Source organism: Equus asinus, chromosome 7 (genome assembly GCF_041296235.1).
Source record: "Equus asinus isolate D_3611 breed Donkey chromosome 7, EquAss-T2T_v2, whole genome shotgun sequence".
Taxonomy (NCBI): Eukaryota; Metazoa; Chordata; class Mammalia; order Perissodactyla; family Equidae; genus Equus; species Equus asinus.
In genome coordinates, this window is record NC_091796.1 from 67,397,891 (window position 1) to 67,418,802 (window position 20,912).

Consider the following 20,912-nt stretch of genomic DNA (forward strand, 5'->3'; position numbering starts at 1 on the left):
ACGGATGGCAACTAGACTTTTGGTGGTGAACATGATGTAGCCTATAGAGAAGTCAAAATATAATGATGTACACCTGAAATTTGTATAATGTAAAACAATGTTACCTCAATAAAAAAAATAGATTAAAAAAATCAATGTGTTTCATGTTAGATTCACATAATATCCTAGGTCTCTAGTTCACATGACAAACCATGAAAATATTGTATTGTAAATTTATTTTTAAGCCAATCCTGGTGGTCTAGTAGTTAAGATTTGGCACTCTTGCTGCCGTGGCCTGGGTTCATTTCCTGGTCAGGGAACCACACCACCCATCTGTCAGTTGTCATACTGTGGTGGCTCTGTTGCTGTGATGCTGACAGCTATGCCCCTGGTATTTCAAATACCAGCAGGGTCACCCATGGGGGACAGGTTTCAGTGGAGCTTCCAGATTAGGAAAAAGGACCTGGCCATGTACTTCTGGAAAATTTGGCCATGAAACCCTATGAATAGCAGCAAGCATTGTCTGATGGAGCACCAGAAGGAGAGAAGATGACGCAGAAAGACCTGGCAGGGTTCCGCTCTGCTGTCCAGAGGGTTACTGGAGTTGGAATGTACTTCACAGCACCAACGACGAATTTTTTTTTAATTGTTCTTATTTACATTCAGCCAACTCAACCATTCAAATTAACACTGCCCACTGGTCCAGGAATTAAAATAAATTAGGTTGAATACAAAATAAGTCATTCTGCAGGTAAGTAAACATTTCACTCAAAATAGAAATTAACCACAATTCTGCTATAGAATTTTTGTGTGAACTTTGTTGATCTTATGACAAAAATATGTTTTGAGAGGAGTTATGAAAATTTTGAGGTCTGTTAAAACAAGCTTCTGGAACTGAAGAAATATATTTAAACTATAAGATTTATTATTTAAACCATATATACTTAAAAGGGAACAAATCTATCTCTGGTGTCTTTAGAGCAGTCATTAGGAAAAGAGAAATTCTTAAAAAATACTATGATTAGTTTGATTCAGCAAATAACTAGGCACAATTCTTTAATAAATTTTGTTGAATTAATGAATAATTAGAAATTTTTGGAGAAATCTGTGTAAACGGATTTGCAAATACAGGGAAATTTGCAAATCACACATTTTTATAAGCAGTTTGCATTTGTATCAAGTACACAGATGGATTAATTTGATCTCCAGTCCAGCTTCTGACGAAAGCTATTTGCTGATAATATGGTATTGCAGTATGATTTTAAATACTGTTTGGGACAGCAGCTGCTATAGTTGAGAAGCATGAATTTCAAAGTTAATAGACCTAAATTCAAGTGCTCTTCCTGTCACTTCCTGGATGTATGATGTGGGGCTAATTTTCCTCCCAGAGCCTCTGTTTCCTTATTTATAAAACGGAAATGATCATCATATAAGTTAGGATGCTTCTGAGTGCAAGAAACAACATATTGATTAAGAGTGGCTTAAACTATGGAGTTTTAAATTCTACGTAACAAGTAGCCTGGAGATAGGAGGTTTGGGGGTTGATGACACAAGCGGCGCAAGGAGGTCAGGGTTCCGAGGCAGCTTTTCTGCAGGTCTCTTGGACTAGTGGATGCCCAGTTCCGAACATCACATCCTAAAACAAAGCACAGTGCTTCTGCGGCCTGCCCCACCCCTCTCTCTATTGGGAGTGACATGGGCCCCAGAAGCCCCCACTCAGGCCCCACCAACCAGTGTTGGGTCATATGCCCACTCCTGCTCACTAGCACAAGGGATGACTAGACCTGAGCACAGTGCTGCTCTGGGCTACTGACCAAAATCAGGATTATGTTGGTGAGAAAGAAGATGGTATTAGCTGTTGATGGGCAATCAAAAGTATCTGATATGATTATTCTCACATAATAGGCTTACTGTGAGAATTAAGTGAAAAACATTAAAGTCATAGCACACAGTGGGTATTTAATTAATGTTAATATCCCCAAGAACTGAAACTATTGGGTAAATAAAATCTAATTCAGTAAGTATTTTTTGAATATTTACAATATACACTTAGATTAAAATTAATTTATTTCTAGTTAAATGACTTGTATAAGGCAAGTAAAACATAGGCATAATTACTCAAATGATGATATCCAAACTTTAACAAAGCTTTGAAAGTGTAAATAGGAGTCTTTTCTTTCTTTCTTTCTTTTTTTTTTTTGAGGAAGATTAGCCCTGAGCTAACATCTGCTGCCAATCCTCCTCTTTTTTTGCTGAGGAAGACTGGCCCTGAGCTAACATCCATGCCTTTCTTCCTCTACTTTATACATGGGACACCTACCACAGCATGGCTTACCAAGTGGTCCCATGTCCTTACTCGGGATCCGAACCAGCGAACCCCAGGCCACCGAAGCAGAACATGTGCACTTAACTGCTATGCCACTGGGCTGGCCCTGAAGTCTTTTCTTTTAAAAAAAGAAATCTATATATATAAAAGTCTAGAATTTAAGTACATGTTAATTACAGAATTAAGAAAATTATGATTTTTTTCTGATACTAATGATTTATTTTAATCAAAGGAACATGTCAGGCTATGTAATTGGAGCTACTAATAAATTCAGACAACTTAGCCAAAAGGGTGTTTAGCTTTGAGGCCTAAATTATCATATGATTGCGCTTCTCAAGGGCAAGGATTATATCTTCCTCATTATACGTGAGCAATACGTGATTTTTGAATGAATGGAAGAATGGAGTAATGACACATCTCTATGTTTTGCCTGGGCTGTCTAGCCTGATCATCAAAGACATTTCAACTTGAGCAAACGTAATTGAGAGCTATTCCATGCTGGGCAATGTGCTAGGTGCAGGTGCACAAAGATGAGGAGATACAGTCCCTCTCTCTAGGAGCTTACAGTCTAGTGGGGAGTAGGCTAAGAGCTATAACAGAGGCAGGTACAAATGCTATAGAATATAGACCATACCGTTCTGCAGTAGAAACTGAGGAGGGCATCACAGAGGAAGCGATGTTTAAGCTGGTTCTGAAGCACATTCTCTAGGTATGCGAATGGGGGAGGGTCATTCTGGGCAGTCCATCAGATGTGTGGAGGCAAAGTGAAACTAGATGCTGGTGTTACCAAAGACAGTTGTAACTTAAGACATGAAGTCCAAGGTGTAAGTCATTAGAAGAGTCGTCAGTGCCACATACCTTGGTTGTGCTTGTATGTATTTTTCAATTATGTTTATATTTAATGAGTACATACGCATTTTAGAACTTTTTCATTATACTTGCTAAACTTGATTTTTCTTAAGAAATATACAAAAAGTATGATATCATATGTTATTTTTCTGGCAGATGATGACTTATGAGTGGTATTTACCCAAGATGGCCAAGCATTTACCAGGTGTCAACTTTCCTGGAAACCGGTGGAATCCTGTGGAAGGAATATTACCTAGTGGAATGGTCACATTTAATCTTTATCACTTTCTTGAAATAAATAAACAGTAAGCATTCTTTTCATATAATAGCTTTTCTAAAATCTTAAGCTTTTCTAAAATTGTTTATATAGCAGCTGTGCTTTATCCAAAAGACCAATTTTCTACACCTATTTCTCTGTCACCAGTGAGATTATCTTTGTAATTAAATTGAATATCTGTGCATAAATGAGGCCAGGCAGAAATAAATGTTATTGTTCTGGGTAAAGGAAAAATAAAGACAGATTAGCAAGAATAGCAAATAAGATCTTAGTACAATTCAGAGAAATTGGAGATGTGCCTGCCTACTTGAAATCATTGCAGGTGGATCGCAAGCAATTATAGTTTCCCCCTGATCAACACCATGGCCCCCTGTTAAGTGTAAAGCTAATGTTTTCCTGGAATAATCACTATGTAAAAATAGCTTATGGAGTTTTCAATAAAGGATAAGACATTTTTATAAATAAGAAAAACACCTACAGTTATGTTGGCTGAGATAACATACAAGAATTGTGAATTCTATACTTGAGAACATAAAATTATTCATAGTTAAAGTCGAGGGTAAATAGCTGCTTCAGTGGTGTGGTGTTGAACATTTCTCTTGTCTGTGAAATGCTTGGGATTGTCCAGAGTGTGAAGAGAAACTTATTTCATAATTTCTATTCTCTTATAAAAGGGACCTCAGAAATTCTTTGTAAATTCCAAAGTTAAGTTATCCCTTACTAAGAACACAATAATGTGATGCTTTTGGTGTTCAGAGTCTGGAGTTTACTGTGGCTCATGAAGTAATATGAAGGTAATGGATATAAACATGCTGTGAGGGTAACATTTAATTATTCTATTGTTAAATGAGATCTTAAGAACCATTGACTTCCCCAAATAGGCATTTTTTGTGAATTTATTTAATTCATCCTTACAAACGTTTATTGAATTCACTGTGTTCCAGCTTACGTTAGGCTTTGGCAATAAAGCGGGAGTCAGTTCCGAATTCAAGTAGACCAGAGTCTGGCTGTATATATACAGAGAGGAATAGAACTGGCCATAATATGGTGGGATAAGCTCTGTACTGGCAAAGCCTTGTCAAGTGTGAGACACAGTAAATGTTCAATATGTGTTTACTAAATGGATGATTTAGCTGACAGCATAAGCCCAATGTTCTGGGAGCATGGATGAGGAAGCAATTCTGCCTGGGGGCATTCAGTCAACATTTATTTAATAAATATTGGGTGTCCAAAATGTCCTGACAGCTGTACTGGCCGCAGAGGTGTGGACATGATCCCTGCTGTTACAGTCTTTCAGAGAGGGGTTCAGGTCATGTCTTAAATAAGAAACAAATAAATTACAGTATCATCTGGTAGGCTCGATAATGTTGGTGTGGACAAAATTTGGGAGCCTTAAAGACTAGTAGGACTTTGCCAAGTGAGTAGGAGAAGGCTGATTGAAGGGATGTGCATGTGCAAAGTCAGGGAAAGGGCCCGCTGAGCTCTGGGGAAACGGGGGTGTCCCAGCCTGTTTGGAGCTCAGGGCCGAGAGGGCTGGGTAAGGGGGTGAATGTGGATGGTGGGGCCCCGATGGTGACGGGCGTTATCCTACAGACATGGATGAGGCGTGTCCTCATTGTGGAAATATTGTATGTTCTTTGTGGGAACTCTAGACAATATGGACAAGCATAAGGAAGATCAATATCGTCCGTCTTTCAAGGACAACCACTGTTAACATTTTGGCAAACCTTTCGAATTACATTCATTTTTAACAGAAATTATTTATACACATGCATATATACTCACACATGCATATTTTACATAGCGGGGATAATGTTGCATTTCCTGTCCAGTTTTTTTCACATAATATCATACCATGAACATTTCCCCATGTGTTCAATAAAATGTCTCATTACCATCATTTTTTGGCTTAATATTGTCATAAAGATGCATGATAACTTAACAAATATTCTACTTTTGGACGTTGTTGTTTCTAGACTTTTACTACCATAATATAGCATGGTGATGTTTATGATATTCTGATAAAGATGCATGATAACTATTCTATTTTTGGACATTGTTGTTGTTTCTAGACTTTTACTATCATAATATAGCATGGTGATGACTATTCTGGCCCATAAATTTTTGTTAATATTTTTGACTAATCAAGGCCCCAAGATAAATATTGTTTATTGGTGTCAGTTTTTAAAATAAAGTTTTTAGTTTAAAAAATAGTATGTGTTCATTACAGAATAAGAAATTATTTTTTTAAAACTAAAAAGAAGTATGGTCCTATCATTCAGAAATAACAAATATATCAAAAATGCATATTATTTACAAAGTTGAAAGCATAATGTGGAAGAATCCTATTTTTTCATTGAATATCATAAAACCATCTTCTTAATGTTTTTACAAACCCTTTGTAAATAGTTCTAGTAGGTACATGTACTGTGATTTAATAATAATAGGGGAATGGAACTATTAGTAGATACTTAATATGATGTCTTAATTTTTACCTAATAAAATTATAGGTTACAAACAAATACCTGTGTATAGTTTTCTTGTGGAGGAGCTGGAAGTTTGAATTATTAGAAAAGATTCTCAGAAGTAAAATTACTAAGTCAAAAGACATGAGCAATTGAAAGGCACTTGATAGAGACATTGTTTCCCAAAGTGTTGGACCAGCAGTGTCATATGAAAGCTCTCTAAATGGATACTTTTTTAAAAGGAAGGAAGCTAATATTTATTGAACATCTATTATTTTATTTTTAACATGCACTATGAAATTTAACGCATGTATACATTTGTTAACCCCCACAACAATCAGGATACAGAACAGATCAATGATGCCAAAACTCCCAAGTGCTGCTCATATGTAGTCATACTGTCTCGGAAGTCATAACCTTCACAACCACTGATCTATTCTCCATTACTGTAGTTTTACCTTTTCCAGAATGTCATATAAATGGACTCATAAAGTATGTAACCTTTTGATACTGGCATATTTCACTTAGCATAATGCCTTTGAGATCCATCCAAGTTGTGTGTATCAATAGTTTATTCCTTTTCATTGCTGAGTAGTATTCCATTGTATGGATATACCACAGTTTATTTATCCATTCACCTGTTGAAGGATATTTGGGTTGTTTCCAGTTTGGGGGCATTTGTGAATAGAGGTGCTGTAAACATTCATGTACAAGTTTGTGTGTGAATATGTTTTCACACCTAAGAGTGGGATTATCGGGTTGTTTGTTTTCTTACTATTGAATTTTGAGAGTTCTTTATATATTCTACATAGAAATCTTTTGTCAAATATGTGGTTCATAAATATTTTCTCCCAGTTTGTAGCTTGACTTTTTATTCTCTTCAAAGTGTCTTTTACAGATAAAAGTTATTTAAATGAAATCCAATTATCATTTTTTCCCTTTATGTCATACTTTTTGGTGTCATAGTGAAGAACGCTTTTCCTAATGTCAGGTCACAAAGATTTTCTCATGTTTTCTTCTAAGAGTTTTATAGTTTTATGTTTTACATTTCAGATCAATGTTCCATTCTGAGTTAATTTTTGTAAGAGTGGGAGGTTTTAGGACAAGGTTCTTTTTTTTTCTCTCATATGAATGTTGGATTGTCCCAATATTGTTTGTTGAGAACATTATCCTTTCTTCATTGAATTGCATTTTCACCTTTCTCTGTATTTATTTAAAAAATCCTTCTGAGGTTTTTGATTTTAATTTGATAAGTGTTTTCATGGCATATCTTTTTTTATCTCTTGCTTTTAACCACCTATACCATATTTAAAGTGGGTTTCTTGTAGACAGCATGTATTTGAGTCTTGTTTTATTATCCATTCTGACAATGTCTATCTGTTCCTTGGTGTATTCAGACCATTCACATTTAATGTAAATATGATATATTTAGATATATGTCTACCATTTTATTATTTACTTTCTGTTTATTCTCTCTGTTTCTCATTCCATTATTTCTCCCTTCCTGCCTTCTTTTGGATAATTTGGAATTTTTAGTATTCTATTTTAAATTGTTCATTGAGATTTTTACTGTGTCTCTTGGTAAATTTTTCCAGTGGTTGCTCTTGAGATTACAGTATGTGTACTTGACTTTTCCCATTCTATTTAGGATTAGTATTTTACTACTTCAAGTGGAATGGAGAAATGTTACTGCCATATAAGTTCCTTGAACCTCCCCACTTTTGATTGTGTTGTCATATATATTATATCAGACATGTTTTTTGTTTTTGACTGTGACATGTATATTTTAAAACTTAAGAGAAAAAAGTCTGAAATATTTATCCAGATATTTACCAGATCTCTTGCTCTACCTTCACTCCTGATATTCCAAGTTTCCTTCTTCTGTCATTTTCCTTCCTTCTGAAGATACTCCTTTAGCATTTCTTTGAGAGTAAGACCGTTAGCAGTGAATTCTCTTAGTTTTCCTTTGTCTGAAAATGTCTTTACTTCACCTTCATTTTTGAAGGATATTCCTGAAAATAGAATTCTGGATTGATAATTCTTCCCACGACCACCACCACCCCTGCACTTAAAAAATGTTATTTTACATCCTTTTGACCTGCATGGTTTCTGATGAGAATTCTGCAGTCATTCAAGGCATTGTTTCCCTGTGTGAAATATGTTGTTTTTCTCTGGCTGCTCTCAAGATTTTATTTGTCTTCAGTTTTCAGCAGTTTGATTATGATGTGTCTAGGCATGAATTTCTTTGCGTTTAGCCTGTTTAGGGTTCAGTGAGTTTTTTTAATCTGTAAGATTATGTCTTTCACATAATTTGGGAGCTATTCAGATGTTATTCCTTCAAATATTTTTTTCTGCTCCACATTCTTTCTTTTCTCCTTCTGGGATTCTGATGACATGAATGTTAGGCCTTTAAGTATTGTCCCACAGGTGCCTGAGAGTCTGTACATTTTTTTCAATCTTTTTTATCTCTGTTTAAATTGTATAATTTCTGTTGCTCTATCTTCAAGTTCATGATACACACACTTTCTAAAATCATATTAAGCCCACCCAGTGAATTTTCAATTTCAGTCATTATATTTTTCAAGTCCATAATTTCCATTTGGTTCCTCTTTATATCTTCAATTTCGTGGTTGAGATTTTCTATCTTTCCATTTATTTCAAGAGTATTTGCCCTTACTTCTTGGTGCATGGTCATAACAGCTATTTTAAAGTTTTTGTCTGACAATTCCAGCATCTGTGTCATCTTGGAATTGATATCTCTTGATTATGTCTTCCGTTGTGAGTTGAAATTTTCCTGGTTTTTTATATGCTGAGTAATTTTGGATTGTATCCTGGACGTTTTTAATAGTTGAGTCTTATTTAAATTCTAAGGAGAATGTTAACTTTGTTTGTTTGTTTATCAGGCCACCAGCGAGGTTAATTTCAGGTTGCAAGTTCTGACCTTCCTTCTGTGAACTGTGGTTCTAATGTCAGTTCTGTTTTCAAAGGATTTATAGTGCTATCTAGATTAATCCCTTCTGTGTGCTACCCAGTACCCAGTCTGGGACCTGGGTGGTGGTCTGCCCTGTGGCTCATTTCTCAAACCCTGTTTAAGGTCAGATCCGTGCATGCTGAGCTCAGAGATAATCCAGGAGTTCATACACAACTTTATGGGACTGCTCTCTTGATCACCATCCTTTCTGTGTTCACCCCAGTATTTTCCAGCTCCCCGGGCTTTAATTTCCCTCTTTTGCCATGCAATTCCTGCGACTGTCTACATCTGGGGCCAGGCTCTGGGAAGACTGAAAGAGGCAAAGAGTGATGGGGATTTGCCCCCTGCTCTTGGAACTACAGCTGCTCTGATTAGAGAGAAGAGTTCTTCCCTCAGAGTTGTAGGAACCTGCCCAGCTGCACCTGCCATCGCTGTGCTGTGGCCCCTGCTGATGGCACGGTATTATTGCCTGTTGCCTGGGGAAGGAGAGAAGGGAAAACGATCCAGAGGATTTCCTCTGCCTTCTCCAACCCTTAAGAGTTCCCTTTCCTGTTCCTTGGGCTAGAAAAAAAGGGCTTTTCTTGGAGCTCTTTTTTTCCTCACTTGATGTGTACTTCTGGGCTTCAGGCTTCCTTTGAGTCCAGGCCAGGTAACACTGGGAGGGAAAAATTGGTGAACTCACCGCAGAGTTGGTAGAACTTAGACTTCTGGTTTCTTCCCCCAACCTTCTTTCTACCATTTAGTTTTCAGAGTCCTCGGATAGCTGTCCCATGTTTTCTGTCCAGGAATTATAGTTGCATGCGGTGGGAGACAGAGCAGAATGTGCCTCCTCCATCTTCCCTAGAGCCAGGACTCTGTTATAGTTTAAGACTGTGCTTTTATCAGTTGTCACATCTAATCTCAACCAGCTCTGAAAGATAGTTATACCCATTTCACCGATGAGGAGACTAGACACAAGTAGTTAGGTCATTTTCCCAAAATCATGGAGATAATAAATGGTGGAAAACATCTAAAGTCTAAGCCAGAAGTGTCTTGTAAAGTTCATAAAGTTTTTTATTTTCAAGTAATTTCTCCTAATGTACTTTTTTCCCCTACTTAATAATAGCTATTAAGGCGTACACCACAAATTGGAATAGAACTATTCAATTATAATGTTTTTGAACCAAGCTTATTCAAACTATTTCTATTACTGATTTTTACAAGATTTGAAGCTCTTAATAGTGATTCAAATCTAATTAATTTTACTTAGCAAATACTGTGTATTAGCTATTCATCATGTTATGTGTGATTCAGTTAATTCAAAGAGAGAGTGCCTATCCTCAGGATGCTTCTGGGCTACTCAGAAAGACTTATAATGCAAAGAATAAGTACAATAAAATAATGAAAGAAGAGATAAAAAAATAAAGTGCAATGGGAATTTGAGAAAGACTACTTCTAAGTAGGGACACAATGCTGACTTAAAAGGTGTCAAATAATATGAATACACATGAGACAGGACCACAGAAGTTTGTATTATAACAGCACCTGTCCCGGAGTAATTAATGTTACAAACAGGCAGCTTTTATCATTTATGTCTGTGCGCTTCTTATCAATCCCCTAAAACAGCTTTTTTACATGAATATAAATTTCAAACAGTCTATTTGGGAAAGATTTAAATAAACCAAAATGTTTTCAAATGGTTTATTGGTAACCAAGGTTAAGGAGTCAAAAATGACCCCTCATGAGTTGTATTTATTTAACATTTAGAACTTTAAGTTAAAAACATTTGTTTTTCTGTTTTCAATAGAAAAGAAACATTTGTTTGCATAGGAATTCATGAAGGTGACCCAACCTGGAAAAAGAACTTTTCGCTGTGGCCATGGGGTTCTTGTGACAAACTAGTTCCTTCAGAGATTGTATTCAACCCTGAGGAATGGATTCGACTTACGAGAAACATCTACAACTGGACTGAAGAATATGGAAGGTACAAAGAGCACTTAGATTTTTCATCAGAGTACAGCAGCTTTGTGTGCCTCAAAAACTTACTAAATTTTGAAGTGCCTTTTAATTTCTTTTGGTATTTTTTGTTTTGTTTTTTATTAGCTGTTAGTATTGTTATTTGCTTCCCACAGAGTATCATAATAGAGAAAGAGGACATGTATTTCTTGTCTTCGTGTTTGAAGAACCGTGAGAAGATGGGAGGGAAGGGAGGCTGTGGTTGCGGGCACCACAACAGTTAGATGCATGCGACCTCCACTCCAGCTCTTGCAATGCGATGTCGTCCCCACCCTGTATCTCCTACCCTGAAGGTGGAAGAGATTCGTGAACTGCAGAAACGCTTTAAAAGGCGCCCTGTTGCCCATGATAGTTTTCACTTGTATAAACTTGCCATGTGTCTCTTTCTTCGAGAATGACAGTTAACTGCTCTATAGGGAAGACTGGGACTTGAGTAACTTTTCCTCACAGTTGTTTGTCATCAGCCTGGTTATGCTGTTTTGGGCATGATTAGTCTTCTTGAAGCATTTCTATGTAAAGCTGACACTTCCCCATATGGAGAATGAGTCATCATCTAAAGAAATGTACTTCTATTGCCTATTTTTAAAATTAGGAGTTATTTAAAGATTAGATAATCATTGCTTATAATTCAAGAACAACAGGCAAGACCATATGAACAAATGCTACGAAGGCTTTTTGAATCAATGAGAGCAAACAGAGCGCACTGCTGTGCACCAGCTAGAGGTGGAGAAGTAGGTCCCCATCAGAGCGCTCTGTGGCCGTCTGGGCAGAGTTAGCAAATCACCCATCCTCCACGCAGCCAACAGCAGTTCAGGGACACAGCATCACTCGTTATCTCCATTCTGTCAAAATAGATAAGTAATGAGAACTTTTAATTAAGAGAAAGAAAAAGCCAGTAAATGGTTTAGCCAGTGTTCTTTAAGCAGCTTCCTAGCTCCCACAATGATTTCTCAAAGCCAGGAGTCCCCTCTCTTCAGGTTTATCACTTTGCTTCACAACCCGTTGGCTCTTAGCTGTGTCCATAGGGTGACCCAGGCCTTAGCCCTGCACCACGGCCCAGCTGACGGTTCTAAGGAACAGCTGCTCCCCACATGCCTCCAGCCTCTTCCCACTAGTCCTTTGTTTGCTCCCATGAGGCACTGGGGCTCATTATGCAAATTAAGAACACATTTACCAAAACCCCAAATTCCTAACAATTGAACTTTTCTGGAAGAGTAAGTTTATTATTTTGTTTCCTATCAGTACTTCAAGATCCAGCATATTGTATTGGCCTTGCAAGATTATAAAACCAGGATTACATGTCTATAGCAATAAATGTAGCTGACAGAAAAATGTTGTCGTTTTCTTGTAACTACAGGTTTGATTCTTCTTCTTGGGAGTCTGTGGCCAATGAGGAGATGTGGCAGGCAAGGTGACTAATCTACATTTTTATGTTTGCAGTCTGTTTTTAATATAGCAGAGAGGTCGCCTGTGGCACTTTCTATTTTGGGAGTAGGGGCAAGTGGTGATAATAAAAATAACATTTATGATCAATTATTTTCTTTGAGGCATAGTACTAATCGTTATACATGCATGATCTCATTTCATCCTCACAAAACCCTGTGAAAAAGTTATTATCATCCCCATTTTACAAAAGAACAAACTGAAGGTGGAGAGGTTACCTGTCCAAGGCCACAAGCTATCAGAACCCACAGCTGTCTGACTCTGGAGCACTTGTAACTCCTGTGCGCTCCTGCTTCAGCTAAAACAAAGTGAGGGCACCTGAGTGAGGAGAAGGCAATGAGGACCCTGGCTCCGTGTGTCATGTGCTAGTTAACTATTTAAGCCCTTGTTGAAGACTTACTAGAGGCCAGCCACTGTGCTAGGCGTGGGAGCGACACGTGAATATGGCGCAGTTCCCACTCTCAGGGAGCTCAGTCTAATGGAGCAGGCAGACGTATGAAAAGAGATGTGCCTGTTAACATGCTGGATGCTATGCTTCTCTATGTTCCTGTACAGAACACTTCATGTTGATGCTGTTGATTTTCTTGGTTCCTGTCATTCTGTTAAAAGAATCAAAATAGGGGCTGGCCCTGTGGCCGAATGGTTAAGTTCACGCGCTCTGCTGCAGGCGGCCCAGTGTTTCGTCAGTTCGAATCCTGGGCGCAGACATGGCACTGCTCATCAAACCACGCTGAGGCAGCGTCCCACATGCCACATCTAGAAGGACTCACAAGTAAAATATATCACTATGTACCAGGGGGCTTTGGGGAGAAAAAGGAAAAGAATAAAATCTTTAAAATAAAATAAAATAAAATAAAAAAGAATCAAAATATCTAACACTAACAGCCTTTGGCCTAAATATTAATGTAAATGTCCTCACTGATACAGACAGAGGTACCAATTCCTTATGAAGGACTTCCGTCAGCAAAAATGTATTGATGCCCATGCTGGGCTGGGGACTGAGCTTTGCACCAAGAATTGAGTTATGGTATAAAGGGCTTGCTTAAGTTTAAAGAGGTTTGTAAAAAGTTGTCGAGAAATACAGCTCCAAAATAGCAATTATAAAAATAAATATAGCATAGTTTTTGCAGTAGTGCCTTTTAAAAAGTCAAACAACAGCATATTACAAGTTATTAGTCTAGTTACAGGGACAAATACTTGCTTTGAAGAATGGATCAAAGATATACCATATGTTTGCACAATTCTTCACTGTGATTGAATGCGGGAAAGCTGGGGGAGAAATCACATAAAGAAGAAAGCAGGTCATTATTTGGGCAGGTATTGATTTAATTGGTGTGCTGAATACAATTTGGATGAGTTCATGTGGTCAAAGAGCCCAGCCACCTTTGAAGAACTGGTCACACATGGCATGAGCCGTTGCAATGGGCACCTTCAGGTTTGTGCTGACCAACTCAGCAAGTCTTCCCCTCCCCAGATGCTCTTGCATAACAATAATGCACATCTGGAGGAAAAACAGTGTCCAGTAGTCATGAGGAACATAAGCTTTTTTCTAAGAGATTTGACAGTCAGTGTGAATGCAGTGTCTTGCAGTGGGGGAAGCAGGGGTTGCTACTGGTTCAGAGTAAAGGTCTATGAATATGAGAGAAGGAAAAATAATATAATAAAGGGTTTTGTATGTTCCTTATCAATGGGAAGGTCTGGCAGATTTAGCTTTGACTGTGAAATTGACATGATTCTAATAGAGGTTCCCACCCATCCCCAATCCCAGGATGAAAACACCGTTCTTCATCTTTAACCTGGCAGAAACGGCAAGTGTGCCTTCCGATGTGAAAGCCCAGCTCTACACTCAGGCCTACACCGTAGGTTATGCTTTTATGTATATCGTCATATTGGGCAGGAGGGTGGGGGTGATTCTTTGGGATGGAGAGAGGGTATATCACAGTAGAATTTTTTGTTTGTTTCCAGATTTATTTGGCATTATAAAGCATTATAAGTGGAAAAATACTCATATTTATCACAAATAATGTCTAAAGTAAATGGCTGTGGTCAGCAAATAATGGTCCCCCTAAAGATGTCCATGTCCAAATTTCCAGAACCTGTGAATAGATGACCTTACATGGCGAAGGGGACGTTGCAGATGTGATTAACTTAAGGAACCTGAGGTGGGGAGATTATCCTAAATTATCCAGGTGGGCCCAATGTAATCACAAAGGTCCTTCTAAGAAGGAGGCAGGAAGGTCAGAGTCAAAGATGCGACGATGCAAGCAGAGGTCAGAGAGGAAGATCTGAAGGTGCTGCACAGCTGGCCTGGAAGATGGCGGAGGGGTCACAACTTGGGCAGTGCAGGCAGCCTCTGGAGACGGAAAGGGCAAAGAAACAGATCCTAGAGCCTCAAGAAGGAACACAGCCCTGTTAGTTCTGCAAAGACTTTGATTTTATGACGCCAGAAGTGTAAGACAATAAATTTATATTGTTTTAAGCCACTACATTTGTAGTTATTTGTTACAACAGCAATAGCCTTTATAAATATCAGCTTTATTAAAAAAAGCCAAGTCTGACAGGTTGCCTTCTCTGCAGAAGTCATGGCCCTGGCTGCCCTGTGGTGATGGGGCCATAGCTGGTTGAGATTTCATGGGAAACCTCAAGGGTCTTGGACAGTGGTGCTGTCTTCTAACTGTGGCCCAGGAAGCCGACTAGACTGAGACCAGGCAGACTGAGCTCTTGCGCAGCCAGGCCTCCGATGGAGTCGGGTGTGAGCAGAGGCTTGCCGCAGCTCTGCTTGAACAAGTGCCTGCTCTCCTGCGATTTGAGCACCAGACTCTTCAGACACCTTCAGGGAGAGTCTTGGAGCCTGCTCTGTAGGAGACAGACGTCCTGGCAAGGAACCAGTGAGAGCAGAGCCCAGGGGCTGGCTGTGTGAGTGGAGGAGGTATTCCTGCTCTCTTGAGGCTGCTGTGGATCTGCTCAGCCTGGGCACTTGTTTGGTGCTAAGTCAAAATAGCATGATGTCCAATCAGGATGACTGGTTTTACTCCTAAATTTTGTGATCATTGGTTTATTGTTTATTCATTTATTCATTCACTCACAGAGCACTGATTGACCACCCAGTCTGTACCCAGTATTGTGGTGGAGACAATCGAGCATTGCCCCTGCTATCGAAGAGGCAGCAGGTGAGGGAGGGAGACAGAAGATAAAGTGCTCAGTTCAGCTCAGGCTTGTGACTGGAGGAGAGTCTGCAGAGAGCTGTGCCTGGGGACACCCTCCTGGAGAGGGGAGTGCTGAGGGGGAGGCTTCCAGAGGAGATGTCACTGGAGCGGCATCCTAAATGATCAGAAGGGGCTAGCCAGACAAGTGGTGGCGCAGCGTCGTGAGAGAGTGGGGGAAGGAGGACAGGCTGTAAGGAGGAAGCCACAGGGACAAGGCAGGGCCCTCCAAGGCGCCCGCCCTCGAGGGCAGCAAGCAACTAACGACAGGAGGCAGCATGCTGGAGTTCTGTCTGGCAGTCGAGAGGTCCGGGTTCAAGGCCTCCGCCATTGATCGTCAAACTATGAGTCAAGTAACCGTTCCAGCTGGTGAATTTTTCTTTAAAAAGCGTGAGCTTTAAACTTTATAGAATATCTCTCATATCCTGGTCATATCACGTCCTATTTATCTCTGATCCTGTGAAAAACAAGTATGTATTTGGGAGAAATCTGAGACTTACTGCTATGACATACTCTCATCAGTAATGTGTTCCACGGTCAGCTGTGAGGCCACTACGGAAGCTAATTCCTGAATTATTGTCCCTTTGGGCTTGTGAGCTTTAATCTTCTCTGTGAACGCCAGTCTGCAGCACACTCTATGGGTGTCTCCTGTGCGTACATCTCCAGATGTCTGACATTGTTTGCAAGACAAACGAGGCCAAATACTTGATGGGTCCACACAAATCTACCCCCCAGTACCGGTTTTTCAAGAACATTATTTTTTAGAGGTGAGAGATATTTTTGTTACTGTTTCCATTATCCCGCTCCATAGCTTGTACAGAACATTAAGTTCAGGTGTAGTGGGGACGCAGGGAGTATCCCTGTCAGCTTTAGGATACATGTGATAAGTTAAAGATGTCCCCAATAAATAGAATATAGTCCACCAAGACTACTGTCACAGTAACACACACACAGGAAGAAATATAACTCACGTGATGAGAAACGACTGGCCTCTCAAGCTGCGGCTCACGTGGCTTGACAGGCCGTCAGAGCGTGCCGGTGATGCATCAGTAACAGCGTCCTTGCAAGGGCAGTCTGCTGGTTCTAGTGCCTGAAGACTACAGCGAGAGGTCGGGAGGAGCCTCTCTTTGTCCTGAGCCATTTGGGAAATGCTCACTGAAGTGCTGGCATCTGTTTTGAACGCCAAAACCTTAACAGGATTTTGAAAACTCAGGAAAGTAGGGAAGCTGAGCAGCTCCTGAGTACCCCTCTGTGTCGGCAGTGTGCACGCACTCACACATGTCCCTCGTCCAAGGGAGGCTCAGCAAGAGAAACAGCGGACCAAGGAAAAAAGACTGAGGAAAGGTAGAGAACTTTGACTATTTTACCAAGAAAATAAAAGGGCAGGAGGCTGTCAGTAGCTTTGATGTATGTGAAAGCATGAGGTGACTCTTTCCTATTTTATGGAGTGAAGGAAACTAAGGGGAAAATTGCTTTAAAAGGCACCTTGAAGACTAAGGGTCGTTACAGATCAAAATGGCATGTCAGACACAGGGTGGGGACTTTTTCATGGGATGCTATTTTGAAATAGGTTGGATATGCATTTGTCTGCTGTGGAGTAGGGGTTGGGGAAATAGAGAATGTGACTGGCTGCCTGTCACCCAAATGACGTGGTGAGTACAGTTCTCATCCGGAGGGCACTTGTCCTGGAGAAGGCACCACTGCTTGCTCTGTGCTCTCGTGGGGCCATGGGAGATTCAAGATCCTGTGAGTCGCCCTTCAATTGATAATCCCCAGGAAGGCTGTGAAATTCCCAAGTAAGCAAGGGTAATATTCCATTTTGCAGATTCGTTCTTCTTTTTTGTTTATTTGTTAAATGTTCCTCTGGAAAAATCAGTATCAAAAATTCTAACTCATGGGGCCAGCCCCATGGCCGACTGGTTAGAAGTTCCATGCGCTCTGCTTTGGTGGTCCGGGGTTTGCAGGTTTGGATCCTAGGTGCAGACCTACTCCACTTGTCAGCCATGCTGTGGCAGCATCCCACATATAAAGTGGAGGAAGACTGGTGCAGATGTAAGCTCAGGGACAATCTTCCTGGAGCTAAAAAAGGAAGATTGGCAATGGATGTTAGCACAAGGCAAATCTTCCTCGCCAAAAAAAAAGAAAGAAAAATTCTAACTCTTTCCAGTTAGTATTATCTCTGATATTGAAAAACAAAATTCTGAATTCCTGTGGGCAAACTTATAACTATGAAAATTATAATTGTAGGTTACTGTGAAGATTTTCAAAATCTCACTTTAAGGATGTCTCTTACATTCTGTTATGCCCAGCCTACTCGATGCTGGGTGTGTTTAAATTGTTTTATTGTTGCTATTGTTATTACTGTTCTTTTTAATGTAGAGAGAAATTTATGTAAAAATGAGGGACAGAATTTAAATTCCTTAAACTTCTTTTTCCATGCAGTTTTTAAAGAAAGCTATTTTTTTCCCCAACAGCTAAATTTAGAGTTTCAACTTTTCGGCCTGTTGATAAACAGCTTTCCCTGATTAGAACTAAATCCCTCTCCAGAGCATCTTTCTGGAGGAGGAGCATTTTGTCCTGACACAGTGTGTCTTAGGTTCCCTCTGCAACATCTGAAAACTCCAGAAGCAGTTTTAGATGAAGCGTCCTTGCCTCCTGCTACTGCAATAATTACAGCAACGTCTTTGCATTTTCTGCATGGCCTAGTAACCATTAGATTTTTACTGTAGGCTGCTTTGATTTTTTTCTTATGTTATTAATTTCTCTGTTTTTTGAAAAAAAGTCAAGGAATAACAAGGGAATACCAACATTTTTGCTGTTTTCCAGCTTTACAAGGAGATTGTCTACTTACAAAAGGAACACCCAGTGAACTGGCACAAGAACTATGCCATCGCCTGTGAGCGGCTGCTGCGCCTTCGGGAAGGAGGTGCAGACCCTGAAGTCTTGTTATCGGAAACCATCAGACATTTCCGCCTCTACACTCAGAAAGCGCGGAATGACCCGCAGCTCGCTGCTATTTTAGTTGCTCTGAAGCACCTGAGAAAAGAACTGCAAAGTCTGAGAAATACAAAAAATGTCTAAGACAGCAAAACGTGAGAACCCGCTCCTCATTCAGCATCAAAATTCTGAAGTCCGAACACTTTCATCCAAGAACAGAAACCGTATAAAAATTGAAGACTAAGTCACCTCCTAAATAAAAGTAACGTGGTGCAGCAGCACTGTTTAACGGGGGGTTTAGTGACTGAGATGTGCTGTTAATGCAAGTTCTGTTTATCCCACGTTACCAAACTAGCATTTCAGTGAGAAGCTTTCAAAAAATCTTCCCACCTCCACAGTCTTCCACCAAATGACTATGCTTGATTAGATTCTAGAAGAGAATGAACTATTTTCATACACTTAAAATATCAACTGCGAGTCTTCACAGGGCCCTGATTATTGGCATTGGTTTTGAAGGTTAAATTCTGAAAACGTTAATACCAGACCAAAGACACTCTCTATTTCCCAAAAGTGAAATCTTTTTTTTTTTTTGAGACTGAATCTTGTTATGCTTCAAGTTAGAATGCTTCTTTTTCTTTTTTTTTCCCTCTTGTGTCTGTGGTTGTTACATAATCTCACACTTCAAGCTAAACACAACTGGGTGATACTTTGAAAAAAAGTTGAGGTATATATTTGATTGTCTTAGATAATTCTCTGAAATCACTAAAACCTAAAGCTAATTTGTTGTTTGCTTTTTTCTCAGTTGCATAAACTGATTGGCAAGTAAAAAGGATTTTGTATTTCCTTAATTAATTTTATATTTGTGTTTTACTTCTATTTGGGCTCATAAATCTTGGCCCAATAATTAGGCAGCTCCTGCTGCCAAAAGGAAAAAAAACGGTGGAGATTGGGGGGAGGGGACGGGGAAGTGGTTCAATGAATTCATTTCTGTTACAAGCATCTTTTATACATATTACTAAAGAGAACATAGTAAGAAATGCAAATAACAGTTCTTTATTTTATTATGACAGTTAATTAATAGCAACTTGTTTTAATGAATAAAGTCAGTCTGAGTGCTTCAGCACTTCCTAAGGAAAGGGCAGAATCGGTGGGGATTCTTTCGCCCAGTTGCGGAGCTCCTAGACTCCAAGCACTGTATAGAAATGCTCACTAATGAAGAGGGAGGGGTAGAAGCCTGTCTGCATTCAAAGATCACTGGTGAGTCATTCAGCAAGAAAAGGCCCCTTACCAGGAATAGTCACAGTTCCGTGGCATTGTACTAGCAAAAGGGTCTGATCAAAGGTCTCCTGTGGAGCTTGCATGGTTCCCTTTCATACTACGACCATAATTAAAACCACTAATTCTCTTTTAAAAATGCTGCAGGATGCCATGTAGGCATCTGTCTGGAGTGTCCTTTGTGATGTCATAAGCTGTTAAGGACCAGTGCCGAGGGCTTTTGAGTGAAATGCCAGTCATGAAGGTGCTTCAAGACAAGGGTGCCTCGAAAAGCTTGACAGGGCCTTGACTGCACAATTCGAGCTGAATTTGCCCCTTGTCAGCTGCCAGTAAATAAATCTCAAAGGGGAAAAGCTGAAGTTTCATTACCTGATCCGTGGGGCTTTGTTGGTTTTGGCATCACACAGGGGAAGCCCTTGCCCCGCATTCTCTGGGTTTGAAGATGTCCACTGGAGCCTGCAGTGCCTGGACGGGGTTCAGAGCGGGACCTTTTGAAGAGTGTCAATAGTTGTAACAGTTCAGCTGTTAGGAAGACAAATAAATGGAGGAGCTCATTAATCCGCTTTTGGCTCTCAGTGCCTTTTGCCCTTTTATCACAGCCTTATTAGGCTCCTACTCATCTTGAACCAGAAAAAAATGAATTGAAGTTGTTGAGTACTAATTGGCAAAGACTTTTAATCATGGGCCAAGAACTTTCACTGACTTGAAAGTAACTTCTCCACAGGGAAGAACCAAAAACCTGGTTTACCTTAAAACAAAAACCTGTTGGAGTTCAGTGTGGTGTAAAAATTTAAGGAAGCATTGATAAATTGTCTAAGTTTATCCATTTGAAAGAAATTATGTAAGATTATGATTTCCGCTTAAAAAAAAAGTACAATAAAATTCAAATAAACATTCCCTGGAAAATGTGCTGTCTTTATTGGTTCAGAAAGGAGACTGCGTGCATGTGTGAGACGTCACGTCTGTTTCTGAACATCCACGTGTATGCATGTAAATATTCATTTGAGCATCTACACATACATGTGGTATTGGAGGAACCTTATTAGAAGTAATATTTCCTGTTTACGGCTTTAAGAATGGCCAGTAAAGGCCTTTTTTTGAGAGTATCTGCTTTTCAAATTTGTGTATACTGTGACGCTACATAATATGTCTGAATATGCTTTGTGTGTTGACTGTTGTCAAACGGTGCGTG

The 20,912-nt window shown here is 39.5% G+C and overlaps 1 protein-coding gene across 1 annotated transcript in view; it reads left to right on the plus strand.

Annotated features, from left to right (window-relative positions):
- The window catches only part of TMEM260 (transmembrane protein 260), a 66,021-nt gene extending 45,404 nt beyond the window's left edge, over positions 1-20,617 (plus strand). The window contains exons 12-16 of the mRNA XM_044773639.2: positions 3,311-3,459; positions 10,654-10,830; positions 12,220-12,273; positions 14,074-14,164; positions 18,335-20,617. Of these exons, the coding sequence (XP_044629574.1) occupies positions 3,311-3,459; positions 10,654-10,830; positions 12,220-12,273; positions 14,074-14,164; positions 18,335-18,589 (726 nt within the window). The 3' untranslated portion in view covers positions 18,590-20,617. The remainder of the gene's footprint in view (positions 1-3,310; positions 3,460-10,653; positions 10,831-12,219; positions 12,274-14,073; positions 14,165-18,334) is intronic.
- The last annotated feature ends 295 nt before the right edge of the window (positions 20,618-20,912 follow it).